We start from the raw sequence: 18,645 nt of genomic DNA on the forward strand, positions 1-18,645 counted from the left end.
AAGTTAAATCCAATTAACATAGTTTCTGTATTTAATGTTTATTAGAGTTATCTCACCAAAGATTCAGAGTAGGTAAAATAAATAAGTTGTGAACATTATGTATATGTGTGTCTTGATATAAATTAGAATGTTCTTTTCTTTTGTGCTTTCAGACCTAAAAAGCAAGATGAATGAGTTGGAACTACGCCTACAAGGACAAGAAAAGGAAATGAAAGGCCAAGTGAATAAATTTCAAGAGTTACAACTACTGTTGGAGAAAACAAAAATGGAATTAACTGAAAAAGAGAAAGTTTTGAACAAAACCAGGGATGAGCTAGTGAGAACCTCAGCACAGTGCGACCAGGCAGCAGCCAAGGTACTTGACTTCCCATGAATGATTGAGAAATTTATAAAGTAGTTGTGGGTAAAGGTCTTTGAAAGCCCATGCTGTCTGCAGAGGGGTAGATAATGGGACCTGTCTTGCAAGTGCCTTTCCAGCTGTCACAGTCAAGAATGTTTTGGCACTCAAGTGGCATAGGAGGATTACTGCAGCTGGAGGGGATAGTTCAGGACACAGGATGGCATTTAGGTGATCTGCCCCTGGACTCAGTAGATACATGCTGCCAAAGACTTTTCTTAAGTGAGGTCATTATTTGAGGGCTTGTTTCTTTAGCTCAAACCTACCTCAGGTTTTTCTGTTTTTTTTTTTCTGTCATTTGTCTTCACTAATGTACTCTGTCATTCACTTGGTTATTTACTGAGTGTTGCTGCATGTTATTCTAGTCCTGGGGATATGTAGAGCAGCAAAAATTATTACCCTGTGGAGGCAGAGTATAATAGCAGTAAAATAAATCCAGAAAATAGTATAATAAGTAATATTAAAAAAAAAATAAAGCAAACAACCGATTACTATGTGGTAACATGGAGAAGTGAATTACCTTCCAAAACCAACCATGGTGTATTTGGTGCTTTCTGTACCCAATCTCTCTGGGCCCATCTCATTCTATTTTAAATACCCACTTTCCCTCCAATTTATGTTTTTTCTTGCCATTTACTCTCTTCTGGCATCTTCCTCAGGGCCCTTCTGGTGTCATTATTATGTTCTAGGCATAGGGTTCTTTCACTTGGCTATTAGAATTACAGAGATCCTCGAAAAACCGTGTCTGAGGTGTCCCTGAGGATTTTTTTTCTTTAATAAACACCATTTCTGAATCTATAGGTGAAAATTGTTGCATTCGAACTGGGTCTCTGCTTTCCATGGGCAGGTTCCTTTTTCTTCCCTAATTAAAATTTTGTTTAAAGTCATTGAAGGTTCACATTTAGCTGTATGCAGCAGTAGCTTACTAATGTGGCTGATTATACTGACTGGTTTTCAGATACTCACATGGAAAAAGCCCCACATGATTATGGCATGTAACTTTTTACTTACATGTGAATTTTATTTGCCAATAACTTGTTAAGGATTGGGGTGTCTTATTTTCATGAGAGGTATTTATTGTTTGGCATTTTCTTTTTTTCTTCCATCTTCATATGATACTTGTTATCAGGGTAATCTTGGATTCATAAAATGAACTGGGAACTGTTCTATCCTTTTTCTGGAAGAAAATGCCATTGATGTATCTTTCTTTATGGATTGAGTAGAATTCCCTTGTGAAATAAACCAGGCCTAGAGATTTTTTTCATGGAAATTTTGATATTTTAAATTCAGTTTCTTTAATAACTTAACAAAATTATTTGTTTCCTACTGAGGGGATTACAGTGGTTGATGTTTTTATCTGAGTGGTCAAATTTCTGTATTTCTGTCTTCCTAATTTCATTCTACCTATGTTGTCTTTGATGTATGTTTTGCATACAATTGGGTCGCCTACTGTTTAATTGGTGAATTTAGCTCATTTATATTTAATGTTATTATTTGCCATACTTAAGCCTTCGACTTTTATTTTGCTTTCTGTTTTTTTTTTTTTATTGAAACATGTTTCTTACCTTTTAGTGGATTACATAAACATTTTATAGGATTCATAGGCTATTGTATATTTATTTTGCCAGCATTAATATGACACATTTGCCTCCCTTGTTTATATTCTCCCCCATTTATAGTCGTCTTAAATGGCTTTTTAACTTACACTTGGAACTATATTGGCTGTATTACATTTTTTATGAAATTGTCAGACACTTAAAAATGTCAGATGAATGCTTTCTTCCCTTCTAAATTCTGGCAGGGTTCCTTTTTGATCTTTACCTTTCTCCTTAAAGTGCTTCCTGTTCCATTGTTAGGGTGTGTTTGTTGTCCACAAGGTCTTAGTTTCCCTTTATTTAAAGATGTGTTTATCCCTCTTCATTCCTGAAGGGTATTTCTGGGTTGAGATTTGTTTGTTCATTTTGTTTTGTTTTCTCTCCAGTATTTTTGATATTTATAGACTCTCAAACACTCATTAGTCTGCTTCCTCTTTCTAGTCATTGTTTATTTCAAAGTAATGTTCAGAAACTGTATTTGTTGCTGTTGAGGTAAGACTGTATTCTCTTTTCCTTTTTTGAAGTAATATTATTACTTAAAATACTGTTGTGCTAAGGTTTGTAAAGATTGAGGTGATTTTTGTAAAAGGTTTGGCTTAATACCTGGGTCAAGGTGAATTTATAATATTAATTGCTGTTATCAGCGCTTATTATTTATTGAGTTTGTATTCAACTCTGCTAATTTTGAGTTGAATCTCTGTGTAGCCAGGACTTCCTATAATAACAATATTTATCTTGTTTTGGTGATTAAGGATCTTTGTTCTACTTGTCATATTTGGTGAGGTCTCTAATGAGATTATTGTTAGAGGTTATGACTTGGAGAGTGCTAAGACTCTGACTCTAGCTTTCATCTTTCTACTAATCCTCCAGGTCCTTAAGATTCAGTTTTATTTCAGTACCTTTTGGATTCTCCTTTCTCCCCAACTCAGTTTCAAATCTGCCCAACTGAAAATTCAGTGATTTTTTTTTTTTCCTTGTGCCTAATAGAATTTTGTTAAACATTGTGCTGACATCATATTATGTTGTGTGTCATTAGAATTGCTTATTATGGAGCTAATACACTCTTGTGTTCTCAAGTGATTGGATGTTGTTTGAGTCTTTTTCCAAGTATTTACAAACTATATTTGGAGGCTGAAAGGAATTTAAGACTGACAGCAACTAACCTGGTACCCATCACCCATGCTTTACAATTGAAAAACAAAGCTGAAGGGAGTGCTCAGGGTCATAAACTAAATAGTTACAGGAATTTGAGTCTTGTGCACTTTAGAGCAGTGGTTCTTAATTGGTGGGTCACGATCCCTGGGTGGTGAATGACCACTTCACAGGTGACATGTCAGGTATCCTGCATATCAGATACTTAAAATTCATAACAGTAGCAAAATTACAGTAATGAAGTAGCAACAAAATAACTTTGTGACTGGGGGTCATCACAATATAAAGAACTGTATTAAAGGGTCTCAGCATTTAAGGTTGAGAACCACTGCTTTAGAGTATTATAGAGCATACATGACATCTAGTGGGCAGTTACTTACACATGGTAATTTTGCATCATTGGTAATACAGTGGTATTCAGAATATTTTTGAATGAAGTATAAATACCTTCAAGGGTCTGTTGTAATCTCTGCTGTCTATAAGGAAAGGTCCCTTAAGAATATGCTGCACTGTGAAGGAGTGCCAGTAGAGGGTACCAAGGGTTTGTTTACGCTAGTGCTTGGTTTTTGTTTTTGCTGTTTGATATTGCCAGCTATCCAAATGCCAGGCTTAGGGCTGATGATCTCAGTAGTTTTTACATAGCCTAGCACAGTGGAAGACACAGTAGGCTCTCAATCACTGTAAGTTAAATTTATATTTATTGTTAAAAATCTTGTAGTAGTATTCCTAGGGAATTGAAAACCTTAGACAATAATTATAGCAGTGAAGGTATCTTCATGTCTGAGGCAGTGGGTGAATTTGATGCCCTGGAGAAATGGATCAGTTGGTAAAATGCTTGCTGCAGACCTGAGTGGATTCCCAGACCCAAGTAAAAAGCTAGGCATTCATCTGTATACATAGAGCACACGCATGTGAAGCAGTTAATTTTTTTTGTTTAGGAAGTGTTTTGTTTCTCCATGTAGATCAGACTGACTTCAAACTGATGATTTTCCTGTCTCAGCCTTCTGAATGCTGAGACTACAGGTATGTGCTGTTGTGTACAGCTTAGGCTCTCTTCTATTGACCAGTTTGGTACTGTTCGTCTTTGGTTAGTTAATAGTCTTTGGTTAGTTAATAATCAACATTTTGTCTTCCAGCAAATATTGTATAGTGTTTTCTTCTGAATTCTCAGATTCTAGTACAGTACTGTTAAATTAGACTATGGATGGCTGAACAGACAGCCTAAGCACTGGAGTTCAGTCTGTTAAGTAAGTCATGCTTAAATTACATGTGTCCGTAATACTTATGCAGACAGGATCTGTGACTTTACTCAGCAGGAACAGGTAGTTGCTGCAGACACCTGATGACCTGAGTTTAGTCCCCAGAACCCATGGTAGGAGGAGAAAACTGACTCCCAAAAGCTGTTTTGTTGGCCTGTGTGCATGTGTTGTGCTCCCCCATCATATATGTACTCACAATAATTAAAAATAGCTGGTTGTAGTTGTATGTTGTTGTAATCCTAGCACTGGGGGTGGGTTGGGGAGAGCAGGGCAGAGACAGAAGGATCTCTGGTGCTGGCTGGCTAGGCTGTCTAGCCCAGTTGGTGAACTCTTCCAGTGTCAGTGAGAGATTCTGCCTAACGAGAATCATTGAGGAAGCTCTGGTCCCCATGTGCACCTACCTGCAAATGTGTACCTTCACACACTCATGTACACCGTGTGCATGCACACACAAACATGTATGTGTAGGAAGAATTTCAGAGAAAAATAATGAAGTTTACTAAATCGAGGCACCTCTCAGAGTGGAGAACCCTTTCCGATTAATATAAAACTTTTTCCCCCAATGATTTATTTTATGTACATTGCTGTTTTGCTTGCATATATATCTGTGTGAAGATGTCAGATCCCCTGGAACTATAGTTACAGACAGTTGTGAGCTGCTGTGTAGGTGCTGGGAATTTAATCTGAGTCCTCTGGAAGACTGGTCAGTGCTTATAACCGCTGAGTCATCTCTCCAGCCCCCACAAAACTTTATTTCTTCTTCAGTATTGTTTCTGGGAGTCAGCCATTTTAAGGATTTGAACTAAAGGAATGGCTTCAAGATATGCAATGAATCTCACCACTTGAAAGGACTAAAATAATTTTGTTTAAATTTAACTTTAGGAAAATACCCTAAGTTTTCATGTAATTAATATTTTTAAAATTAGCACTAAACTATATATATGTTAAAAAAAAAAAGCAACAGCATATTCTTTCTGTTGCTTCTGAGAGCATAATTTAAGAACAGCTGTGGTTTTCTGGGATTCTGTGAACCTCTAGAAATGTAATGATATAATGGGAGTATTATGGAAAGAAGTAGTTTATTTTTAACATTTTTTAACAATAATTCATTATGGACTGGGTATGGTGGTGCCTGCCTTTAACCCAGTACCAGAAGGGTAGAGGATGGCAGATCCTGAGTTTGAGGCCAATCTTGTAAGTTTCTGGCCAGCCAGGACTACTTACTTAGACCCTGACTCAAAATTATCTGTCTCTACTGTGCTTGCAAGATACTTTGATGAGGAGGGTAGGGAGCCCGCTCTAACTATTCTATAGCTCATAAATCACTATGCCAGTATCACTGCCTTGTTTACTTACTAGTGTTTTATGTGAAGTAGGTTGGAGGACAACTTTCAGCCTGTCTGAACAAGAATTTCTGGGCATCTCTCATGTCTCCTTCCCCATCTTGCCATGGGATTCCTGGGCTGACAGATGCAAACCCTCCCATTCAGCTATCTGTGTGGGTTCTGGGGATTGAAGTCTAACTGTCAGCCTCATGCTGCCTTTTGGTGCCTGTTTGCCAAGCAGTCTCCCTCTACCAGGGCACACATTGTGAAGTATGTTAGAGACGTACTGATGCTTAACATCCCTATTCACATTTGCTAACAGATCAATCATAGTGACCTTAGAGTTTAGATAATGATATAAACCTGGCCTCCCCCCCCCCCCACAGGGTTTCTCTGTAGCTTTGAAGCCTGTCCTAGAACTTGCTCTGTAGACCAGGTTGGCCCCCTTACTTACAGAGATCCACCTGCCTCTGCCTCCTGAGTGCTGGGATTAAAGGTATGTGCCACCACTGCCTGGCTCTAAACCTGACTTTTTAAATGATATAAAGAGATCAAAACAATGGTAAACATGAAATAGACTTTAGGGACTACGATTTCTTTTTTTGTTTGTTTTTGTTTTTTTGAAAACAGTGCCTTACTGTGCAGCTTTGGCTGGTCTGGAACTAAGGAAGTAGACCATACTGACCTTGAACTCAGAGATCTGCCTGCCTCTGCCTCCTCACTGCTGGGTTTCAAGGTATGGATCATCATACTGGCCTAGACTAAAATTTCTTAAAACACAAAATTTGGGTTCTTTCTTTGAGTAACTTGTTTTATATGGAACATTTTTATCTGTTATCAGTGTATTACCTTGGAACAAAAGCTAAAAAATTTGACTGAGGAGTTGAGTTGTCAGCGACAGAATGCAGAGAGTGCCAGATGTTCTCTGGAGCAGAAGATTAAGGAGAAAGAAAAGGAGCTTCAAGAGGTAAGGTGAATGGGTTCATGGAGAACTTTTCTGAGAAAGACTAGTGATGTGGAAGGAAGAACTACTTACTGTGACTGAGGACATTATGGAGCAGGCATGCTTTCTGAGCACAAGGCCCCTGCATTTTTCCTCACACCTGCATTCTTGTACCTTTCCACCATTCACTTTTTGATTAACAAGGATGCTCTTGGAGTTTGTTTTCTATTTGGGTTGAGATTTGATGCTGAACAGGAGAGGAGCATCTTTGAGCTCTAGGTCCACAGTGAGGGGAGATTGCTTTGTTCTTCAGTTGTCTATTCAGGCTGTGAGTTGGTTAATTACTTAATAAGGTATTTGAGGTGGGCAGGGACCCAAAGGTAGGCTGGCAGGTATTTTGTCAGTGTGGTATCCCCCTGGTTGTCAGTCAGCTAGCAGCATTTATTCCTGTTCTTTCAAATGAAGACTGTTGTAAGTGTATATGACTGATTAGTTAAGCCCCCTTTTCCTTTCCTTTCCTTTCCTTTCCTTTCCTTTCCTTTCCTTTCCTTTCCTTTCCTTTCCTTTCCTTTCCTTTTCTTTTCTTTTCTTTCCTTTTTTTTCTCTTTTTTTTCCCTCCTTTTGAATATGAGCTCATTAAATCCAGGCTTCTTGAACTCCTGATCCTTTGTATCCACTGCCTGAGTTCTGGATTAGGGGTGTATGTATCACCATGCCCAGCTCCTGTGCCCTGTTTTGTTTTACTTTTAATCATGTGGTCTGTATGTTGGTCACACGTGAGCACAGATGCAAATGCACACTCATGGGCATGGGTGAAGAGGCTTGGCATTGATGTGGGGTGTCTTCCCCTGCTCTTCAGAGCTGGCTGATCTACTACTCTTGCTAACCAGCTTGCCCTAGGGATTCTCTTTCCCTGCCTCTTGAGTGCTGACATTAAAGGTGGCTGCACACCTGCCTGGCTTTTCCAGGGTTCTGGTTCCATACCCTGGCACTCATACTTGAATGGCAAGCATTTTATCCACTGAGCCATCTTCCCAGCTTTTATGTCTGAATTTTTGGTGTGTTTCTGTGCTGAATTGTGTTGACTGCTGCTTGACTGTTCTTTCCTTCTCTTCATTCTTCAAAATTGAGACAACTAAGTTAGGAGATGAGGTGGAAATTGTCTGGCTTTCTTTTGTGTGGTCAGCTGGTGACTCTGACCTTTCCCTCTGAGACCTGGATTTGATTATCAGGACCAATGTTCAGGGTGATTGTATTTGGCATTCAGTAGATGGTTAGCATGGCGGTTAGCATGGCTCCCTGTTGTCTCTTTCACTTATAGCATTGCCTATTAGGATGCTCGTGTCTGCTTCTAGAATCTCGTTTGTTAATTGTTGTTTGATATTTTGCTTTTTAGGAGCTGTCCAGACAGCATCGATCTTTCCAAGCTCTGGACCAAGAGTACACTCAGATGAAAACCAGACTTACCCAGGAGTTACAGCAAGCCAAGCATGCACTCAATGTCCTCCAGGTGGAACAGGAAAAGGTAGGGCCCTGAACTTCATCTCACATATGCTCCTTCTATACTTCAGTTGACCTAGATTTTGTTTTAACTGATTGTTAAAAGCAGAAAAAAATGTGATGTTTGATATGTACTTTTTGAAAAATGTAATATTTCAAGGTTAAAACATTTCTTAAACATTTGTCATTCTTTATGGTGAAAACTTTCAAAGTCCCTTGTTTCAGCATTTGTTCAGAACATAATTGTGTGTACTGAGCACACCAAACTAGAAACTGAGAGCTGTCCTTCCCTTCCTCCTGCTCTCCCCAGTCTCTGAAACTGCTGTTTTCTTTCTGGTGTCCTTGGGATCCACTTTTTGGTATTCTTGTATATTTGGTTGTGAGTCTAGCCCTTAATGGTTGAGCCATCTCTCCAGCCCAACTTTTTGGTATTCTTGGTAAGGGAGTCAGTCTAAGTATCTGTCTCTTGTTAAATGTCCTTAGCTACCTTTAAAGTGGAAAATAACCTTTATTGCTCAGTATTCTCAGAAAAGGGGTGAAATGAGTTGGGTTTTCAGATCTGGATATGAGTGGAAATCTCTGATATTCTGGTCATTATGGGATATATAACAATCAGGGGATTTCCCAAGTGGTTTCTTCCCCCAGATAGTTAAAACATGGACAGTTACCAGCTGGTTTCTTTAAGACTCCCAAGAGTGTACACCTTTGCATACCACCGTCATTATGATGGGTCTCCAGCCTGGAGGTGTCTTCTGAACTTAAGACTGGTCATGTGTACATGGGTAACAATAATGAGTTGACCAGTGAACTTCAGCTATTGTCATCTAGATGAACATCTCCTCTAGTCTTCTCCGTCCCAATAAATAGGAATTCCATTCTTCACAGTGCTCAGGCTAACACTTCAGGTTACCTGCAATCTCCCCCCCTTTTTTATTTTAAAGATTTATTATTTATTACATATACAGTGTTCTGTCTACATGTATCCCTGCAGGTCAGAAGAGGGCACCAAATCTCATTATAGATGGTTGTGAGCCATCATGTGGTTGCTGGGAATTGAACTCAGGACCTTTGGAAGAACAGGCAGTGCTCTTAACCTCTGAACCATCTCTCAAGCCCTACCTGCAATTTTTATCTCATATCAAAACTGCTGAATCTACCTTTGTTTGTGCATACATGTTAGTGTATATTTGTATTTTATAAAGTATATGAATGTATTCTGATGTGAATGATAGTATATATTTAATCTTTTATTGTTTGAAAAACTTAAAAGTGCATACAATATATTTTGATCATATTTACCTCATTTCTCATCTTAATGCTTTCCAGATCTGTGCTCCCAACTTCATATTCTCTGTGTTGTTTTTTTATAACCTCTGAGTCCAATTTGTGCTTCTCATGTGCTCATGGGTATGGGGCCACCCAAAGGGACATGGTTGACCTTCTAGGGGCCGTACCCTTAAAGAAAACTGACTGTCCCTTTCCTAAAAGCCATCCGTTGTCCACAGCTCCTCAGTCAGGGGTGGGAGGTAGCTAGCTTGTCTCCAGTCTGTGCTGGAATGTCTGCTAACTTGATCTTGTGCAGGTCTGTGCTCACGACCATAGCTAACGTGAGTTCATGACTGAAGACAGGTTTCACCCTGGTCATCTCCACCCTTTGGCTCTTACAAATTTGGCAGCATGTGGTCTTGTCACCATTACCTATCAGAGTCTCGTTTTGTCATCCACCCCAGAAATTTTCCCATGTGCCCTTCCTACTAGCTAAGAATAAATTTGACTTTTCAGTGTTCACATACTATGTTGAATACAACTGCTTTAACCATGTCCAGTGGTGCATCCTGATACCAGTTACCATGCCAGCCTCTTGTCTGACCCTGCCCAACCTATGCCTGTGCTTGTTTTTAGCAATCTGTTTTCAGTCAGCCAGAGTGAAACTTCCATCACAAAATCAGATCCCATAGCTCCTCTGCTCAACACCGTGTGGTCATTTCCTGTCCCTGTCACTAGACCAGACAGGTATCTTCCCTGATTTCCCTGTGGAGTCCATCTTCTGCCCTCCTATCACTTGCTTCATTTTAGCCATGTGCCCCTCTGGCTCTTGGCAGGTTACACTAAGTAGAGACAAACCCAGGCCGTGATTGCAGTTAAACTCTCAGGTTGCTGTTTACTCATGGACTAGGAGGCTTGTGCCTCTACTGTATTGAGCATCCCTGGTTGGTACCTCTATCTCCAATGTCAGATACTGTGTTTTCTTTAGCGTGTTTACTTTTTCTCTGCAGTGTGAACATTGAATGTTTGCTGACTCATTTGTGTACTGTGTAGTTAGGCCGATGATCTGAAAACATAATTACTTCTTTTTCTTGTTATTTCTAAATAATGAAGTAACTACATAAGCACCTGTGTGTAGTATAGAGCTGATGCACAGTACTCAGGAGGATGTGCATTGGCTACAGGCAAACCCCATAACATTCTATAGAGTGAGGGTTTTGATGTCCTTGGTGCTTCTGGAGCCATTCTGTAGATACAAGGGATGATGACCCTGTTCTCCCAGTCACTCTCTCTTTCTCTTTTATCTCAGCTTTTTTTTTGTTTTTGTTATTCTCTAAGAATAGTTATTATTTTCAGAGAACAAAAATACTGGATTTTGTTGTTTTTTCTCTGTTGTAGGTCGTATCAGTGAAGCAGCAGTTAGAAAGGAGTTTAGAAGAATTTAGGCAAAAGCTCAACAAAACAGAACAAGCCCTTCAGGAGAGTCAGATCACAGAGAATGAGCTGAGGAGGAGCACTGAGGTATGTGAGCAGGAGGGTCAAGGAACAAACCCACACCAGAAGGAGGAAGTATGACAATTAAAACAGTATCTTTCTTTAAAAAATATTTGTGTGTGCACGTGCACATATGGGCACATGTGTCACGTTGTGCTCATGGAGGTCAGGGTAAAACTTGTAGGCACTTGTTCTTTCTTTCTTTCCGCCGTTATGTGGATCTTTAGGAACACAGGCTTGGCAAGCACCTTTGCACACTGAGTCATCTCCCTGGTCCAAAAAATGGGCTCTGTATCCTTTGTCAGTGGTTTATTAGTACCATACATATCTCTATTTTTTTTCAAGATGTTAATATAAAAGTGTTTTATGTATGTAGAATATGTTCATGCTTTCCCTTTTTACTTTGAAATGACTACTCATGTATTTAGCATGAGGAATTATGGATATATAAGTATATATAATCAGGTTTTTATTTATTTATTTATTTTCCAAGACAGGGTTTCTCTGTGTAAGAGCTATGGCCGTCCTGGAACTCACTCTGTAGACCAGACTGGCCTCGAGCTCACAGAGATCCACCTGCCTCTGCTTCCAGAGTGCTGGGATTAAAGACCTACGCCACCACTTCCCCGCTATAAACAAGTTTAAAAATTTTTCTGTGTGGATATGTATTGTATGTATTTTTGTCTGTGCCCCGCATGGTATGCTTGGTGTCCACAGAGGCAAGAAGAGAGAAGGTATCTGATGTCCTAGAACTGGGGTTACAGACTTGTGAGTCTCTGGGTCCTCTGAAAGAGCAGCAGCCACAGCTCTTAAAACCTCTGAGCCATCTCCCTGGCCCCTATAATGTCAAATTTCAAAGCAGAGGTCCTCAGCCTGTGGGTTGTGACCCGTTTAGGGTCACATGACCCATTTGGCAGATACCTTGCATATTATGTTATGATTCATAGCAGTAGCACAATTGCAGTTATTTTTTTTAAAGATTTATTTATTACGTATACAACATTATGCCTGCAGGCCAGAAGAGGGCACCAGATCTCATTACAGATGGCAGTGAGCCACCATGTGGTTACTGGGAATTGAACTCAGGACCTCTGGAAGAACAGTCAGTGCTCTTAACCTCTGAGCCATCTATCCAGCCCCCACAATTGCAGTTATGAAGTAGCAACAAAATAATTTTATGGGTGGGAGTCAACTCATCATGAGGAACTGTGTTAAAGGGCTGCAACATTTTGAAGATTGAGGACCACTGATTTAAAGATTATCATAGACCACTTGATGGGTGGAATTATGGAACAAAGGAATTGTTCAGATTTATAGGGAATAAGTGAAACTCAATGTGGATTATTAAAGTTATAGCTCTACCTTCTTCTCCCTTTTGCTTCTTCATTTGTTTAGTCATTTATTTATTTATTTATTTATTTGTTTATTTATTTATTTTTGAGGTGGGTTCTCACTCTGTTGCCTATGATGGCCCAAAACCAAAGTAGCTAAGTTAGGCCTTAAATTCCTGACCTCACTGCCCCTTCCTCTCAAGTGCTGGGATTACAGGCCTGTGCTGGCATGCACACTTGCTTTTTGTTGTATGTGTCCCAGGCTAGTTTGGAGCCTGCCTTGTCTCTACAGTGCTGGGATCTAAATCCCTTTTTGAAGGGTTAATTTTAGAAATGACCTTAGTTCACTCTCAGGTCACTGCTAAAATAAACAAATAAACAAAATCATGCAATTATGAATGATATTACCCTTTAGAATCGAGCATTGACCTTAGGATCCCCTGGGCGGCCTGGTCTGTGTTGCCTGTAGATTCCTGTTCTGCTGTGCAGTGGATGAGGAAGTGTCATGGCTGTGGGAGTGTTCTGAGGATCTTATGCCTACCCATGTCAATTTGACTTCTGAAGTTCCTTCATGGCCTGGAATTTGTTTTAAAGGACTTAATTAAGAAGCATTTAGGAACAGCTAATGGACTGCAATGATTGGAATAGAGCCAGAAATGAACAGAGAACAACAGGAGATCAGTAGAGGTGTCTTCTCAGATACTACAGGACTAAAAGGTTTTTCCTCCTATCATCAAAATGTTTTGTCATCACTTTTGGCCTGCTAACAATGAAAGAAAAACAATTTTGCTTATAACAGTGCCTTATCTAGGTGATAAAGTCTAAGTATGTTTGTCCCCATGGCATTTCACTGTAAATGAGAACACCTGTCATAGCAAAGAGGAAGTTATTAAAGCAGCCAGCAACAAAGAGGGAGCACTGCTGGAGATGGGGTGGGGTGTTCGACTCCTGCTCCCCAAGTGGAAGCCATTCAGTCAGATCCTGTGATGGGTTCATCTGCAAACATTTCCAGTGTGTGTTTATTGCAGCAAAACAAATGTTTGCCTTTTGGCCAGTGGGGACCAACCAACAGATGCTTCTGCTAACATTTCCACAGGCAGACTGGCATGGAGCTCTTCCCTCTGTGAGCTTCCCTTTTAGCCAGGAACTCTCCTGCAACTCGACTGGCTGCCTGTGGAAACATTTTGTAGAACTATCATCTGGTTCAGAGTCTAAACACCTTTTAACATGACTTGCTGGTGTATTTTAATATGCTGGACATTGTCTTGCAGATGTTTCTGAAAACTGACTTTATCCCCGTGGGGTTTGGTTTGTGGTGCTATCTCTGATTCCAGGCTGTGCTTCATCATATGTCTACCGTGTTCAAATGAAGATAGTCCTGTGTGGAAAGTGCTCACAAGGCCTGCATGTGAATTTACCATTCATTGTAATTATGTTTGTGTTTGTCTGTGAGTCTTCTGGGGATAGCAGTAGGAGTTGAAAGGGCTTCTCTGGCTCTTGTACTTTGAACTGTGGTTCAAAGGTCAGAGAAGTGACTTGTCAGAGTGCTGATGTAACTTGGGGATTACAGTGGTGATGGCTCTAATGGGAGCAATCTGGGTACACACTGTTGGGTACTTGTTAACCTTGGGATGATCTCTTTTTAGTCTGTATACAGATGCAAATAATATCTTTCCCTTTCAAGAATGTATTCATGATTAACTTCAACATTGCATATAAAGTATGTGGCCTGGTGCCCAGTGTGTAAGTGTGTAGTAAATCATGGAAGTCCACCTGCTTGTTGTTTTTGTTTCATAAATGTTAATGACCTTCGATGTTGGAATTCTTCGTGGTCATGTCAGGCACAGAAGGGTCATGACCAAAAGACAGTGCATTTGAGAGTTTTCATATTTAAAAATTTTGCCAGTTTAATTATCTGGTGTCTTTCTATATCTAATAAGTAAGCACAAACAAGCTCAACATGCTTATAGGTTTTGGATGCTGAAATGATGTGACAGTTGTGCTGAAATTTTCCTTGACTGCATTTTGTAAACTAATACTTCTCGAAATTAGAAATTATCGGTGCTGGAAATGTGATTTAATGACCCAATCAAGGGTAAAGTTAGCATTTAGTATCAAAGTGATGTGTGTGTGGGGGCGTAGATAAGCTGCTTACCCTGCTTCAAGTGCCAGCCTCTACCGCACTGGGGTTTGGTGGTAAAATGCCATCATTGACAGGCAGAGGATGAGGAAACACTTGGGGACCTTTCTAGGCATAGGGACCTGTGTTGTATTAGGTCTGAGGAATGTGGTCTAGCAGGCAAGAATGCCAACATAGAAGGGAGAGCACATCTGCTGCACCCATCCCACACCCTCATAGACAGCCTTCACCCAGCAGGGGACATAGCAAGCTGTGCTCATGGGTGGGAGCATGAAATGCCACACACTAACTGCAGTTTGTTTGTCTGGCCCTAGGAAATGATGCTTCCCCTGCTGCTCCTAAAGCAAAGCTGCTCTGGGTGGGATTGCTTGCTAAGCTCAGTGCTGGCTGTGCTTATGGAGATTGCTGTGCTTTTCTAGAGTAGTGCCCAATTTTGCAAATCGCGAGGACACAAGAGATGCCTAGGAGAATATATCCTTGTATGCTTAACTCATTGTTGCTAATGAGCTACCCAATCAAGACTTAAGTGGCTGTAGCCTCATGGAAAACTAATTGCTGATGGATGACAGCCTGTGCATCCATTTTCAGATGTTTATTTTCTAAATTCTGGCCCCTTAAAATTCTTGGGTCGGTCTCAGCCATAGCATTATAAGCCTGCTGGGTCCCAGGATTGGCTGAGCATTCCTTCGTTAAGGAACAAATATTTACAGAGTTAATGCCAAAATGGAGACAGGCACTCTAATCTTTTCATTGCTCTTGCTATTTTCTCAAATGTCTGCATTTATGGACTAAGACACAGAGGCCAACAGGCATGCCGTCATGACAACAACCCCTCCCCTATGTGGTACCTTACTCTGTCCTCCCCCCATCCCCTTGTAAACTATTTTCCTTGTGGAGTACTCTCAGTTCATCACATAGTGTCTTCCCAGCTTCTTTATCAAGGCCAAGATTTAATTTGATTTTGTTTTTATGACTAAGAATAATTTGTAAGTTATAAAAATAGTAAGTCAACTCATGATTTACTTCTGATGATCTTGCAACTGTTACATTTGGGGAAGAAATAGTAATAACAATGCCCCATTATACTTGTCAAAATGCTTCAAGTGTTCTGTCTTTCACATCTGTGATCTCATTAGATGGGTGATTATCCTCAGCCTGAAGAACAAACAAGTGATTATATTTCTGTATATTAATGCTAATTTTAATCAGTTACATTGTTTGACCTTGATGATTTTTCCTTGTAGGCTTGAGTACTGACCTGTATGCAGGTTAACCCTTCAGTCTTGTTCTATTGTACCTGCCCTTTAGTTCTCATTGATGCCTTAATTTCATAGCCAGTTTCCTAGTGTAAGCAAGACAGGATCAGAACACAGTAGACAGGAGTACAATACTGACACCAGGCTCTGTCTCATTTTAATGATGAAATGAATGTATATACATGAACACAGCAGCTGCCAGCAAGTTTTCAAGTACTTTCTAGTAGCCAGATTCTCACTCTTCTTGAATTTGGCTTTGTTACATGGGTACCCATCTGCTGGTAGTAACCAGACTGATAATTGAAGGCAGCCTTCCAGCATAGCATCGCCAGGGCCATCTGTTTTCTAACAGTGCAGTAGGGTTTTGAAGGATGGGTCTTTAATTGTTTCTTTAAGATACAAAAAAATGTCTTCCTACTTCTCAGAAGGGTATTTTTGAAATGTAATTTTTTAAAATAAGTAGCCTTATGGATTTCTTTCATTCCCTAAGATGTGAGATACTTAGTTTTTAGTTTGTGGTAATATGCCAATTCTTGAGGGTAGGGTATAGTATGGGTGGAGGTACCTTTAAACCCCCCGCCCCCCCAGGGCCTTCCCAGTGTTCCCAGACAGAAGCAGGCAGATCTTTTGAGAGTGAGGTTTGCTTGGTCCACAGAATGAGACTCTGTGTCCAAAAAAAAAAAGGGGGGGGGGTGCTGGAGAGATGTCTCTGTGAATACAGCTATTTAACTCAGTGTGCCAAACCTGAAGACCTCAGTTCGATCCCTGCAACCCATGTGGTAGAATAGGAGAACTAACTACCCTAAGTTGTCCTGTTTTCCACATATGTGCCATAGCATGTCCTGCCTCCTCAGTGTATACACCCGTACACACACTAATAAAGATAATAATTTGAAAAACTAAAGGAAACAAGTTTCAGTGTGACTAGACTGTTTTTACTATCTGTTGTGTTTCCCCCTGGTTTCGATCATGGTTTCCCAACATAGTAGAATGACTCTGTACATTTATGTATCTGTGTTACTTTGCTACCCATTCCTGTGTGGATGCATATTTAATCATGGTCCAAGGAAACTGAATGTTCAGATTCCTCCATCCAAGATGGTTCTGTGCTAGCCTGTGATACTGTATGGATTATTCAGTAACTTTCTAATAGTTAGCTTAGCTCTGTTAGGTGTGTACTGAATGATTAGGACCACACCTTACACTATGGAGAGTAACCCTGTTGAAGGTAGAGACTCTTATTTATATATGAGGTTTTCATAATGTATGTTCCATGGCCATTGTAAATTTTTCGATGAAAACATTTATTGAAGGATATTTCATCTATAAGTACCCTTTTAAGATAGTATACCTTTAGCTGGTTTTGCAGTGAAAAACAAAAATTTGACCTTGGAACATTATGGTTTAGTATCACATCATATCTTTGCAAAGATAGTTTGACTAATCTGGTTTGATAGGAATCTGCAAAACTTTTGTCTTTGATCTTATAAATAGGCTTTTTCATAGCTAACCCTTTAGCAAGCAGAAATATTTCCTGAAGGTATAAGATAATTTTTAATGTTTGGTATCTGCTTTTATGATGTAAGTTGATTTAAAAAAGGGAAAGTTCATTCCTTACTGTGAAGGGCCTTTATTAAGGGAGACGTTGTGACTCGCATGAGCATTTGTTTAGATTAAAACAAGCTAAATGTGTTTTCAGGAAATGAAGAAGGAAAACAGTCTCATTAGGAATCAGTCTGAGCAAAGGGCCAGAGAAGTCTGCCACCTGGAGGATGAACTTGGTAAAGTCAAAGTGTGTTTGAGCCAGAGCCAGAATTTTGCAGAGGACATGAGAGGTGAGTTCAGTAACATTAGTGTTGTGTATATATTTTTTTAAATATTTACTTACTTATTTTGTGTGTCTATATGTGCATATGTGTGGTGTGTGTGTGTATCAGAGGGCAGTTTGATAAAAGAATTCTTCCTTTCACCAAATGGCTCTTAGGTTTCAGTCTCAGGTCATCAGGCGACGCACCAAACACCTTTAACCCACTGAGCCATCTCAGCAGCCCAGAATTCTATTAAGCCGTATTCCCACTAGGAAAGATTGGTATTAGCCCACTGGAAGAATCTGCGTCCTTTTCTGTATTCACCCCAAAATGTCCCTGCAGTTGATTAAGTTTTCTTTTTTGCTGCCCAGTTTCCAGTGTGATAGTTGAACTTTTAAAAATTGGAGCACATTGAGTTCCAAAATGCATGTTTTTCACTACTTTAAAACCAGAAGGACAAACATTGCTACACAATACTATATTGGCAGTGCAGACTCACCCTAGAGTGCCGTAAACTCTACATTAAATGTATGTGTTCCAGTCCCTTAATGGCCACTATATTTTGATAATTTACTTGACTAAATTACCTTACTTCCTAGGTTTACAGCCAAAGAATTAATGTTGTATGCAGCAAATGAATCCATCATTTGTTTATATTTATTTTTAGCATATCTTTTACATAACATTTTCTTGATATTTGCATATGAAGATTTTATCTCTAACCTGTTGACCTGAGTATGTGTGACACTTGTATGTTTTGTTTCATGTTCATTCTTCTTTTGTTTATTTGGACTGGGTTTGGTTCCAGGCTGTGCCCGAAAAAACCTCCTGCCTCAGTTTCCTAAGTATCTAGAACTGAATCTCTGAGACTGCTTTCTTTTTCCTGTGGCATCTGGTAGAAGTACCAGTCTTCAGCTTTCCTAAGGAGAACTATAAGAATGTATGACGACTGGGTCATTTTTCAGGGTTGATCAAAAGTGTCATTGTTTGAGGCCCTCAAATGCAAAGTAGAATAATAATGCCTTTGGGGTGCTTTTCCATACGTCTTTAACTCTCATTGGGTAGATTTGAAATTAATGGATTAGAAGTAAGTATAGTTTTTCATTTAATATTATATTGCATTACATACTATATTATATTATTTGCCATAGAGGCTTTCAATTATTCCCTGTTTCCACC

General features: G+C 39.7%; 1 protein-coding gene across 4 annotated transcripts in view; it reads left to right on the forward strand.

Annotated features, from left to right (window-relative positions):
• Cenpf (centromere protein F) overlaps positions 1-18,645 on the forward strand; it is a 48,011-nt gene that overhangs the window by 8,761 nt on the left and 20,605 nt on the right. For all 4 annotated transcript variants that reach the window (XM_027418715.2, XM_027418718.2, XM_027418716.2 and 1 more), the window contains 5 exons: positions 153-355; positions 6,570-6,695; positions 8,068-8,196; positions 10,836-10,958; positions 17,358-17,493. In XM_027418715.2, coding sequence (XP_027274516.1) covers positions 153-355; positions 6,570-6,695; positions 8,068-8,196; positions 10,836-10,958; positions 17,358-17,493 — 717 coding nt within the window. The remainder of the gene's footprint in view (positions 1-152; positions 356-6,569; positions 6,696-8,067; positions 8,197-10,835; positions 10,959-17,357; positions 17,494-18,645) is intronic.

This window comes from Cricetulus griseus, chromosome 5, assembly GCF_003668045.3.
Source record: "Cricetulus griseus strain 17A/GY chromosome 5, alternate assembly CriGri-PICRH-1.0, whole genome shotgun sequence".
Lineage (NCBI taxonomy): Eukaryota > Metazoa > Chordata > Mammalia > Rodentia > Cricetidae > Cricetulus > Cricetulus griseus.